This window comes from Perca flavescens, chromosome 17, assembly GCF_004354835.1.
Source record: "Perca flavescens isolate YP-PL-M2 chromosome 17, PFLA_1.0, whole genome shotgun sequence".
Classification (NCBI taxonomy): domain Eukaryota; kingdom Metazoa; phylum Chordata; class Actinopteri; order Perciformes; family Percidae; genus Perca; species Perca flavescens.
In genome coordinates, this window is record NC_041347.1 from 18,200,967 (window position 1) to 18,213,118 (window position 12,152).

The window sequence follows — 12,152 nt, forward strand, 5'->3', positions numbered from 1 at the left end:
AAGAAAACTAAATATATTGTATACCAATCTCCATGCTAAATAAAGGATCTTGAGGAAGTAGTTTAACCAACTCTTCATCTCTTATTTTCCAATGTCTTCTTCCTCATAAATGACAGTTAATGCCCTTGCTCAGCAGCTATAACATGTGGGATGTCACAAGGCTCAACTCTGTTTTCACTGTACATGCTTGGAAGTAAAACAAACTGTTACCATTTTATCCAGGATGTCTCAGAATCTTTTAAGTGGACCAACCCCAGCCCCCATGTTTGATGGAAATAGAGGGAACAAAGTTGAATAGAGCACATGTAACTGATAAAGTGTGTTCTGCTTGGTCTGTGGGTTCATAGGAGTCTGGTTTATATTGAAGTACTGTTGCTTGATCTGTCAGCTTGGAGTGCACATCTCCTGCTGTAAAATGCATTAAAACTGTGGCAGTGATGGAGTTTAATGGGTGTTTATGCCAGGTAAACAGTGATAAAGAACAAATTTCCAGCTACCCTGCAGTTGCGCTAGTTCATTAGAGGGAAAATGGGATGCCTCACACACACACACACACACACACACACACACAAAGACACACACATACACATACATACACATACACGTACAATACACACAGCTCATAGTAATGCACACATATCCTCCAGCTCCTGCAAACGAGTTAAAGATCCTTTTGTCAGCTGAGACTTTAGTTCTGTAATAGGCAAGTAGACTTGTGATGTGGAGTTAAATCCTAAAATAAGAAGCAGCTTTACTTGGCTTCAGTTGATCATATGCTTACTCAAGATGATGAAAAATAAAGAAGGCTTTTACAGATTCAGTTGTATAAACACTATATATAAGCTATATTTCTATCAGAATGATTTGGCTTTGTGCCCTTTTAGTTTCTAAGATAACCTGTAAACTACAATATTCTGGCAAAAGGATCCTCGTCAAAGCTTTGATAAAACTGCCTTAACTTCTATTTCTCCCCAAAATCAATGGATGTTATTCCTGTTTACGGCATTATTTCTATGATTGTCTGCACTTAATCTGTGGTAGTGTGTTTAAAACAAGGCTTTTGGAGGAATCAATATGTCAAAACTGTGGACCTTTTAAAATGGCCGTAGCTCCGCAGGCAGTCAGAATCCGTCTTAGCCAATGGGTGAAGCTACACTGTGTCTGGATAAGACCCTGAGTGGGTTAATTACTCACTTAACAATGCATAGGGGTTAACATGGCAGGGCAGCTGTGTTAATGATTACACATGCTCGCATACACATGCATGCATGCCCAGGAACACACCTACAAACCCGGCACAAACACAACATGTACTTGCACGTTGAACACATGCCCTCAGTGATCCAGCAGTAGTGACGGAATCATGAACTATGCGTGACTCTAAATGTTTACTTGTTGGCTCTTAGCTACCTGTGGGTGCGTGGCTTTCAACGCTTACAGCTCATGCAGGAATCTAGTCCTGATTGAAGCCTCAACTGTGAACTAGCTCAGTTTAACATTTTATTTGCTTTTTAGAGATTGGTTTCGGCAATATTTATAGAGAGCAGATTCTTTGTTTTCATGTGTCATAATATTTTCCACAGCCTCAATAGTGGCTGCAGCAGATGCTTATGCCATGCTGGGAGGCAATCTGTTGTGCTGTGTGCCGTGACTGTTTAGAACAAGCTGAATCACTGTATACTGCCAGAGCTTGTTGAGTCACCTCTCTCTCTCTCTCTCTCTCCCTCTCTCCCTCTCTCCCTCTCTCTCTCTCTATATATATATATATATATATATATATATATATATATATCTCTATCTCAGTCTCAGGTGGTTCCAGAAAGTGGGTCAGTAAATGGCAAAGGCAAGAAACAGATGGATGACACCCACACGGCAACAGAGGAGGATGAGGGGGAGGAAGGCCACATACCTCATAAACAAGCTCCCCCCATCACCCACTTGCTCACCCACAACCTGGCCTCGGACCAAGGCGGACGGCTGGCACTTGTTAAAAGAGAGCCAGGGCTGGAGCTGACCAGCATTGCACTTCACCAAAACGTATGCTCTTCTGTGACTTTTCAGAATGGTTCTGCTGAGAACCTGACAAAACCCAACGGTGCTAATATGACCACTGGGTCACACTCTGATCTGAAGTCTGCATATAAAAGGACTAAGATTGCATCTGAGCCTCAAAGGACTATAATAACTGCAATCCCTAAAGATTGCCCTCAGAATGGACCCAAGACTCCTCCAGACGACATGTCAGTTCCACTAAAGAAGATCAAACTCGAGGAGCCGTGGATGTGGATCACTGAACAGGACGCCACACAGCTGAGTGATGAAGATGAGGTCTGCGAAGACCCGCTGTCCACGCTGGCGGCCGTGGTGTGTCTTTCTGTCACAGAGAGGAAGGGACTGGAGGAGAAACTTTTCAGCTCACGTTCTTCCATTCTTTGCTCCATCAAAACAGAGCCACCAGATTTGCACTTCATCAAAAAAGAGCCAGAGGACTTAAAAAATGACTTGTGTCAGAAAAGCACTCCTATTAGCCTGCAAATGACTCCCCAGCCTATCAAAAGTGAACCTCCTCCAAGTGTCTTACAACCAAGCGTGCAGTCTTTGGCAGAGAGAAGAAATCTTAGTTTTGATCAGGCTATTGCAATTGAGGCCTTGACCCAACTGGCAGCTATACCTCAAAGCACCCCAGGGTCCATTAAAGTTGAAAGTAAGTGTGAACATCCCATTTCTACTGCTGCCCCATTTTCAACCTCCGATACAAATACAAACCTGCAAGAAGCCAAACCCACAGTAGCTATCCGCTACAACAAAGTCTCGGTCATTAGCTCACCACTTCACCAGACATCCGTCATACGCCCTCCTGTGGCCAGACAAGGGAATGTTACCCAGTGTTCTCAGGGGCTGAGCTCGAACACAAAGCTGTCTCTGCAGTATCTTTTAGAAGCCAGCTCAGACAGTGATAAAGCACCCTGCAGGAGGACAGAGCCGGGCTTTGGTTCTCATGTCATCAAGTCGGAATGCAGCTATAAAGATCCCAGTGACATGAATTTCAGTAAAGCTCATGAACGGTTGTTTGGAGAAGACAGAGACAGGGTTGTTGCTAAAGCGAGGAGAAACAGAGAGGAGGAGGAGGTGGCAGCTCAGCTGGCAGACCTGGCTTTCATCATCCAGTCTCGACACAACCAGCAGTCAGGGAACAACCCTCCAAAAGGAACACCTGTGTCAGCCATCAAATACAACTACAACTCCCAGCTACCCCCCAGTCAGAAAAAGCCCATTGTGAAAAAAACAAGAGCTACGCCTATCAAGCCCAGGAAGAAGAAAAGTGATGGCCCTAATGAGGGAACCAACTGCAGGACCCCCCTCTCAAAACGCGTGCCAAATGGAGAGATGGCCCACACGAGCAGAGGCCAGAAGAATCAACGGCAGGGGAAATCCCACAAGAGGAACCTGTTTCTGCCTCAGGCTCAAATTGACTTGAAGAGATACTTGGCTGAGGCTCAGGAGGATAGGAGGCAACTCATCCATCACAGTAACGCACACAATGCAGCCCTGTTAAGGCCGCAGACTCAGAACTACAACACTCTCACAAGGATCAACCATACTCGTGGTCAAGAAAACCATCTATGGTCACTTTCAAATGGTCCACTCCACCAACACAATCCATGCAATGGTCATGATGAAGGACTAGGGCAGGACTGTGAAAAGCATTTGTTATCTCAGGTAGTACAGCCCTGTGGTGGGCTGCAGCACGGTGCTGATCCTAACACCAGCCCAGCCAATACCACTTTCCTCAGCCACAACACTGGTCATCATGGTCTGGCTAATGGCTTCTCAGGGGCTCGGCAGTCCCCACCTCCGAGCCAGCAGAGCTACTACAAGCTGCAAAGAGCAGGACCTGTCACTGTCCTGTCCACAGCTACTGATGGGGATCTGGCCCACTCTGCAGAGTCAACTCCATCCAAGAACAGCATCAACAGCTTTCTGGAGTCTCCTATGAGTTTTCTAGATACCCCTACCAAGAACTTGCTCAATACACCTTCCAAAAAAATGGCTGATCTTCCATCCTGTCAATGCGTGGGTGAGTTGATGCTACCTAACACCTTTCAGAGGAAGACAAGTGTGTCGCATCTGCATTGGTATCACATTTGCTATATTCTACTTTGTGACTAAATCTACCCTAAAAGTTAGCTTTTTGAGTAAAATGGCAGTCCTCAAACTGATGTTTTTGCTTTCTCTCTCACTGATGCCAACACACACGTACACACACACACACACACACACACACACACACACACACACACACACACACAAGCTGTGTCCTAATTCAAGGGCCAATTCAAGCAAAATGAGGCTGCATTTCTATGCCATATTTGGAGAAGGCTTTGGGATGCTTTGTGGAGCATTGTTGACCCTTTATAAACTGTTCTTGAAATGCAGACATCCAAGGTGCTGGCCCCTGAACTGAGATCCAGCTACATTTACTGTGCATATGGCATTTACATTAATCAGTCTCTTTAATCAAGGGCATCAGAGTTTTTCTCAAACATATACCAGCATCATATCAGTATTTGAAGGACAGTTCTACTCTGTAAAGTTGCTATGATATTAAATAGATCTTGTTTTTTGTTTTTTTCCAACAGACCAAATCATTGAAAAGGAGGAAGGCCCTTACTATACTCACCTTGGGGCAGGACCTAGTGTTCCTGCAGTGAGAGAACTGATGGAGAACAGGTAGAGTGACTACTACCACTACACTGTGTATATGCGGATGTGTTTTCTACCAAACATGCTGAGAGTGTTCTAGTAAAAAAAAAGAGAAAAAAAAAGAGTCTGTCGTTAAAAGGAAGCATTGCTGAGCTAACTCAACACGTTGAAACAGGAAACCCCTAGAGCTGAGACAAGGGGCCCATAAACCAAGATGTCAGCCTGTTTACATCTTGAGGTCCATCACAGTCCATCTGACAACCACACTTAAAGTGATGGTTCGGAGTAATTTCACCCTAGGGTCCTTTGCACCATGACCTCGAGCCAAACACCCCCCCAGAAGCTTTTTTCCCCTGGGTTGAACATTGGGAGAGTTAGTGTAGAGTAGCGTTATCAGCTGAATAGCTTAGCGCAGGGGCTAATGGATCCGAAGTGTCTCTTAACATTACCCCACTAATAATGCCCGAAATGATACCAAACTTCTACACTAGTACAAATAGGTTATACACTCATAAAACGATGGATTGGAAAGTTTGTAAGAACACCAGAAGTTTATAACACTTGACTGCTGGCTTCTGCTCTCTGCTGTTGCTGCTGCTGCTGCTGCTGCTGCTGCTGCTGCTGCTGCTGCTGCTGCTGCTGCTGCTGCTGCTGCTGCTGCTGCTGCTACCGGGCAGTAAGAGTGCTTAGGGCCGTCTACAAATTACTACACCGAAAAGAGATGCAACAAAAATATTTTTTAATTTAATGATTAAATAAGGTAATGTCTCCAAACTTACCTCAATTATAACTTGTCTCCTGCTAGTTATTCTACAGCACTTACTTTAAAAAATAAGTTAAATAAAGAAATATTTTTGTTGCATCTCTTTTCGGTGTAGTAATTTGTAGACGGCCCTAAACACTCGTCTTACTGCCGGCAGCAACAACAGCAGAGAGCAGAAGCCAGCAGGCAAGTTTTATAAACTTCTGGTATACTTACAAACTTTCCAATCCATCGTTTTATGAGTGTATAACCTATTTGTACTACTGTAGACGTTTGGTATCATTTCGGGCATTATTAGTGGGGTAATGTTAAGAGACACTTCGGATCCATTAGCCCCTGCGCTAAGCTATTCAGCGGCTAACGCTGCTCTACGCTAACTCTCCCAATGTTCGACCCAGGTGAAAAAAGCTTCTGGGGGGGTGTTTGGCTCGAGGTCATGGTGCAAAGGACCCTAGGGTGAAATTACTCCGAACCATCACTTTAACTGAAACAATGTAATTCTATTTGACAAATGTATTTCTAATCAAAGCAATTTGGGTATTTCTTTTGTACTAAACAGTGTGGGCTTATGTGCTGTGCATTGGAGTATATTAACAGATCTCTACAGTCTGTGCATTTTATTGATTGGATGTATGTATTGTCAGTAGCCCGAAGGTATGGGTAGCAATGTAATTCTGTTTAATACAGTATGTGTTGTCAGTGATATGTGCTCTGTGGTCAATAGCACGAACGTATGTGTGTTACAGATACGGTGCCAAAGGAAATGCAGTAAGGGTGGAAGTTGTTGTTTACACTGGGAAAGAAGGAAAGAGCTCCCAGGGGTGTCCAATAGCTAAATGGGTAGGTGGCTGGTGTTTTCATATGGTAGTTACCTAAATGTCCTGAATATGTCTGCTGTGTATTGAAGTGTTCTTGTGGATCCCACCATAGTAGGGGCAGAGACAGAAGTCACTCCCAGATTCTTACCATTACCACAACCACAACAAACCCTTTCCTTCCCAAACCATTCAACCATAACCTAAATATAATAATTCCCTAAACATAAACATGTCAAGGCTTACACCTAAACATGACCATCTTTAAACTATTCTTTTAAAACCCAATGTTGTGGTTTGGCAGGTCTATGGCAGTGCTTCAAACCCATTAACCCATAGGGTTACATCATTTTGTGATATTTAAAAAATATATATTAGTATTTGTCTGTTACAGTGCTGTCATTCATCTGCTTGTTTTTTGTGTGACAATCATCTGACAGGTGATCCGGCGTGACAGTGAACAGGAGAAGCTGCTGTGTTTGGTCCGCCGGAGGCCAGGGCACTACTGTGACACTGCCGTGTTGGTGATCCTCATCCTGGCGTGGGAGGGAATCCCTCGGCCGGTGGCGGACAATCTCTACCAGGATCTTACACAGACACTCTTTAAATACGGCTCCCCCACCAGCCGTCGCTGTGCCCTCAATGAAGAGTGAGTACCTCTTCCTTTGTTTTGCAATGACACTGTTTCTTCCCAGTTTTTGTTCGATTTTTTTATCTTCCTCCCGCCACTCCATCTCCACAGTCGTACATGTGCATGCCAGGGTTTGGACCCAGACACCTGCGGAGCTTCATTTTCCTTTGGCTGCTCCTGGAGTATGTACTTCAATGGCTGTAAGTTTGCCCGCAGCAAAGTGCCCCGCAAGTTTCGCCTGCTTGGAGACTACCGGGAGGAGGTGAGGGAGTGGTCATCTTCCAAAAATCCTAGAAGAAATCTATTATAATCGCTCATAGTTGTTTTACCTGTTGTTATAGTGATGTAAGAGGATATTTTGTGCTTACAAGTTCTGTTCTTTCTCTGCATTTTATGTGCGAAAAGGCAGATTTTTGCCAAACATTTGCCTTCTAGTGGCTTATGTTGCTATGACAATTAAACCTTTATTTTTTTTTCAATCAGCTGTTATTCACCCCAAAACTCGTAAATCTGTCTACTTTTAGGAGGAGAAGATAGAGAACAACCTTCACAGTCTTGCCACTGACCTCGCACCACTCTACAAAAGATTGGCTCCTGAGGCCTTCCAAAACCAGGTATGAAACATTAAACAGCTGCCACACTTGCATCTGATGATCCTGAGCTTTCTTAGGCTACTACTTCATATAATTCCAATAGAAGTGATTTTAATTTTCTTCTCTTTGTTCTCAAACTACTTACTTTTAATCTTTTACCGTCTTCACCCCAAACCAAACACTTCTCTATCCTTTCACCTCTCATAGGTGGAAAATGAGGCGGTAGGGAGTGACTGCCGGCTGGGTGGGAGGGAGGGACGTCCTTTTTCTGGGGTAACAGCCTGTGTGGATTTCTGTGCCCACGCTCACAAGGACACTCACAACATGAATAACGGCAGCACTGTGGTAAGCAAGCTACAAGTGTGACACCATGCTATCTACTTCTATAGCATGTGTCTACCTCCTTAAATTATTGATTGGTACTGTTTGGTTGAACAACTTACCTTTTGTTGATGTCCTTTTTTAGGTGTGCACTTTAACCAAGGAAGATAACCGTGCAGTGCGCAACATACCAGAAGATGAGCAGCTCCATGTTCTGCCACTTTACAAGATCTCTGACAGGGATGAGTTTGGTCAGGTTGAGGGCCAGTGGGCCAAGATCCGAAGTGGTGCTTTGCAAGTTCTGTCTGCCTTTCCTCGAGAGGTGAGTGAACAGGAAAGCAGCTTTTGCTATTTATTATTGTTAGGTTTATCATAAGTGTTATTTATTATTATCAACATCAGTGGTTTGAGTCCTTTGTCGCAAAAATTCAAAATAAAATTATAATTATCATGTATCGTGTTTTAAATCATTGATTCTTTGTATTTATCAGGTGCGTCTACTGGCTGAGCCAGTGAAATCAGCCCGTAAGATTAGGCAAGAAGCTCGTCTGAGGGCTCAAGCGGAGAAAATGGAGAAGAAGCTCGGCCTGACTCCTCTCACTCCTGGGAAAGTAAAAAGCGAAACCCCCAACAAAGGTAGTAAATCCAAGTCTCTGGTCATGTTGTTAATCTGTTTTAAAAAGTAAAATGTTGAGGTCTGAAAGTATAAATGTTTTTTGATAATTACATCAGTGTTATATATATGCATATTTTCTATGTCTAAAACAGAGCCACAGGGCTTCGACAGCTCATACAGTCTACCACCCAGACCTGCCAGCGTTGGAAGGTACCCACCAGAGAAGATTCAACCCAGCACTTACAACCAGAGCACCAGCAGCTACCCCACTCTGGGTGCAGGGGTCACCCCACAGAAGGAGGTCATCTCCCCCAACTACCATGGCCTGCCTGGCCTGCAGTTTGGACAGAATGACTCAGCTCTTAATTATAAGACAGTAAGTGAGACTGTGAATGGTTATTCTCCAGCGTCTGGTGACCAGAGTGTTCGTATAACTCCACATAATGCCCTTAGTAACTACTCCCATCCTTTTAAAACTGAGCCCAACACGGTGCACTGCTCTCCTCTGCACAGACCCTCCCCCAGTGGGAGTGCTCCTCCTCCCTCCTCCTTTTCCCCCAGACCTACCTCTGAGGGCCTCTTCAGCAGGCTCAATGGACTCCACAGGGCTGCAGGAGATGTCGCAGCAGAGGTCAGAGGTCATGGTCTCCCTCCGCTCTCATCTCTCCCCCTTCCCCCACAAGCTCCCCCACTTGAACCTGAGGAAGTTAAGCAGGAAGAAGTGTGGTCAGACAGCGAGCACAACTTCCTGGACCGTGATATAGGCGGAGTCGCCGTGGCTCCGTCACACGGCTCCATCCTGATAGAGTGTGCACGGCGGGAGCTTCATGCCACCACCCCTATCCTCAGGCCAAACCGCAGCCACCCCACCCGCATCTCCCTGGTCTTCTACCAGCACAAGTCTCTCAATGAACCAGGCCACGGGATGGCTATGTGGGACGCCAAAATGGCCAAGCGGGAACGGGAACGGGAGGAGGAGGAGGCAGAAAGGTTAAGGATGGAGGACTGCTCGAGCAAATGTGTTGGGAAGAATGGCACCGGAGCTGGAGGTGTGGAGAAGGAAACTGGTGAGGAGGCAGAGGAGACCAGGAGGATGATGAATGTCCCCACACGGCTAGCGTGGACTCTCCCGAGGGATGGTGTCGTCACCGTGTCCCCTTATGCTCTTACCCAAGTGACGGGCCCTTACAATCGCTGGACTTAGTCAACATGTTTTACACACACACACACACACAGAAAACTCCTACACCCTGTACTTCTGCCTTACCTCAATCAATTTCAAACTGCGACTCTCATTTTTACATCGTTTTCATTGTGCTTTTCTAGTATCTGTTTGTTGACTTTGCCCTTCTTCGTCTCTGCCTTCAAAGTGATGAGGAAGACCAAAGTTTGTTGGCTTCTTAACTGTGAGTTTCTGTGTTTTTATTGTAAAGAGATGGTGCTTTGAAGCATTTTAAAGATTTTTAAACTGGTTTTATATACATGATTAAGAACAAAAAAGCATTGATTATTTATTCTGATCATAACGATTTCTATTTAATTCCTGGTGTAAGCCTGTTTACTGCAAGATTTCTATGATAACCTGCATTATGTGTTGACACTCAGAATTTATGTTGTACAGTAGGACTATGCTCTTTATTTCAGCCCATAGTTCGCTTTTTATAAGATTATTGGTTTTTACATTGGTGCCATTCTCACCGTAACCTCTGTTAAACTCATTACATCACATAATGTATAAAATAAGACTAATATTGTGCATATATTTACTATAGATTGTCACTTGTAGCATTGTGCTTTTCCTTCTGCTGCCTCTGACTTCTGTTGGCAGTCAATGAAAGAAATGTACTTCTTCGGTTTGTTGTTTTGTTAATTTTTAAATTTTTGTCTGGATGGTTTGTCTTTTATTCACAGATATGTATGGCATATTAAGAAGCACTTTTTTATTTCCCTAAACCTAACTTGAAAAAGGTCCCAATCCATAGGCCTGAATATGTATGTACAGATAGAGATATATATATATATGACAGTCTAGCATGAACCCGGTTTTATTTTTACAGTATTTCTGCAGGTTTTTTTCTGCATTATTATTATCATCCATTTGATTGAAAATGGCATACATATCTCATGCAATTCAAAACTTGAGGAAGCACAATGAGGAATCGTGAAATGCTGCAACATTGAAGTGCTTAGCATTGATGGCTCTTAACTCATTCACTCGTTCATCTTCTGAAAAATAGGAATTTAAAAAAATCTTTCACAGGGCACAAGTGTGACTATAGGATTTCAAAAACTTACTGTACATTTTGATGGTGCTAATAAGACGAAGAAGTGTCAGATATGTCAACAGAATATTACTAGTTTTATTCTCTGAATTTGAAAACAAAACCGTGTCAGCCGATCCTGAATAATCAAACTATTTCTTCTTTTTCCTCCTCTGTGCTTTTGTTGGTCAACCACTCAAACATCAGATCCCACTCACACAATCCCCACTCAAAGGTGCTCGACCCTTGTGAAGAGCGTTTACAGATTTTTTTTATACAGGCTCTAGGGTTGGTGTCAACTCTTGGTAAATCATGATCTTATTTTGTATTACACATGAATGAGAAGCTCCTCCTTTTAAGAACTCATCAATGACATTTCAGCACAACCGATAAAAGACCTTTCACTGATATTCACACTAACACTGGTGGTATAATGTTTCCTTTTGGTGCTAATAGCAAAAGATGTCAAGATACATGCATTGACTTGATCTGGTTATATACTGTACAGTGATGGCATGGTGCTTTTATAAAACTCAGCACACACTGATCTGGTATATGAATCAATACCTTGGTAGTTTTTTAATTATTCTGGATGATTACTGGCTGACAGTCTGAGATGCATTGGGATGTCCATCATTGATCATGATGTTTTTCAAGTAAAAAGCAACTTATTGTGCAGATGTCCATTTAGAGTTCAAATGTCTTCCACAGATAACCAAACTGCAAAAATTACATCATATACACAAAATAAAATGAATGTAAACTGTTTTTAAATCACTTGATTTAACATGTTTTAACATGACAAAGTTACAGTTGTAAAGTTTCTTTTGATTTACTGTGGGGCACGTTCTCAGTCCACCATGAAAGTCTTTGTATCAACGAGGAACTAACAACTAGCACCAGCATTAAAAAATCTGAAAAAAAACTTTTATTAGTAGAAAATGTGTAAATATGAATGTGAACCATTTTGTTTTTACTGTACTGTTAATGGTGTTTAGACAAAGATGATCTTGCTTATTTTGAAACGGAATTACTGTACGTTGCTCAAAGTATATCCAGTTTAGACTTGAGAAGAGACTAAATTTAGCTTTCCTTATATGGAAGTCTGATCTCTTTTTTTGGATTGTGAAATAAAGTCATATTTATATTTTGGACCTGATCAATATTTCCTCTGTCCTGATTTGTTGTGTGTGCGTGCATATGTGATAAAGATGAAGATACATCGTTTTTCTCTCTAAATTTCCCACACTGGCATACTGTATGACTCACTGCTGTGGAATTTCAGTTAAGTCATTTAGAGTCCTCTTTATCTCTATCTGGGGATGAATCACTACTTATTTTTGTACACTTTGTCACCAGAACTGGTAATATGATTTATGTTTTTTTTCTCCTTTCAAATGACATTGAAGATGTAAGAAAATCATTTACTGCTGACTGAGATGGATAAT

The 12,152-nt window shown here is 42.9% G+C and overlaps 1 protein-coding gene across 1 annotated transcript in view; it reads left to right on the top strand.

Annotated features, from left to right (window-relative positions):
• Window positions 1–11,863, top strand: part of tet1 (tet methylcytosine dioxygenase 1) — a 33,399-nt gene extending 21,536 nt beyond the window's left edge. Inside the window, exons 3-12 of the mRNA XM_028604360.1 lie at window positions 1,804–4,078; window positions 4,641–4,731; window positions 6,214–6,307; window positions 6,723–6,931; window positions 7,025–7,175; window positions 7,438–7,527; window positions 7,714–7,851; window positions 7,973–8,149; window positions 8,319–8,463; window positions 8,596–11,863. Of these exons, the coding sequence (XP_028460161.1) occupies window positions 1,804–4,078; window positions 4,641–4,731; window positions 6,214–6,307; window positions 6,723–6,931; window positions 7,025–7,175; window positions 7,438–7,527; window positions 7,714–7,851; window positions 7,973–8,149; window positions 8,319–8,463; window positions 8,596–9,647 (4,422 nt within the window). The 3' untranslated portion in view covers window positions 9,648–11,863. The remainder of the gene's footprint in view (window positions 1–1,803; window positions 4,079–4,640; window positions 4,732–6,213; window positions 6,308–6,722; window positions 6,932–7,024; window positions 7,176–7,437; window positions 7,528–7,713; window positions 7,852–7,972; window positions 8,150–8,318; window positions 8,464–8,595) is intronic.
• Window positions 11,864–12,152: the final 289 nt, after the last annotated feature.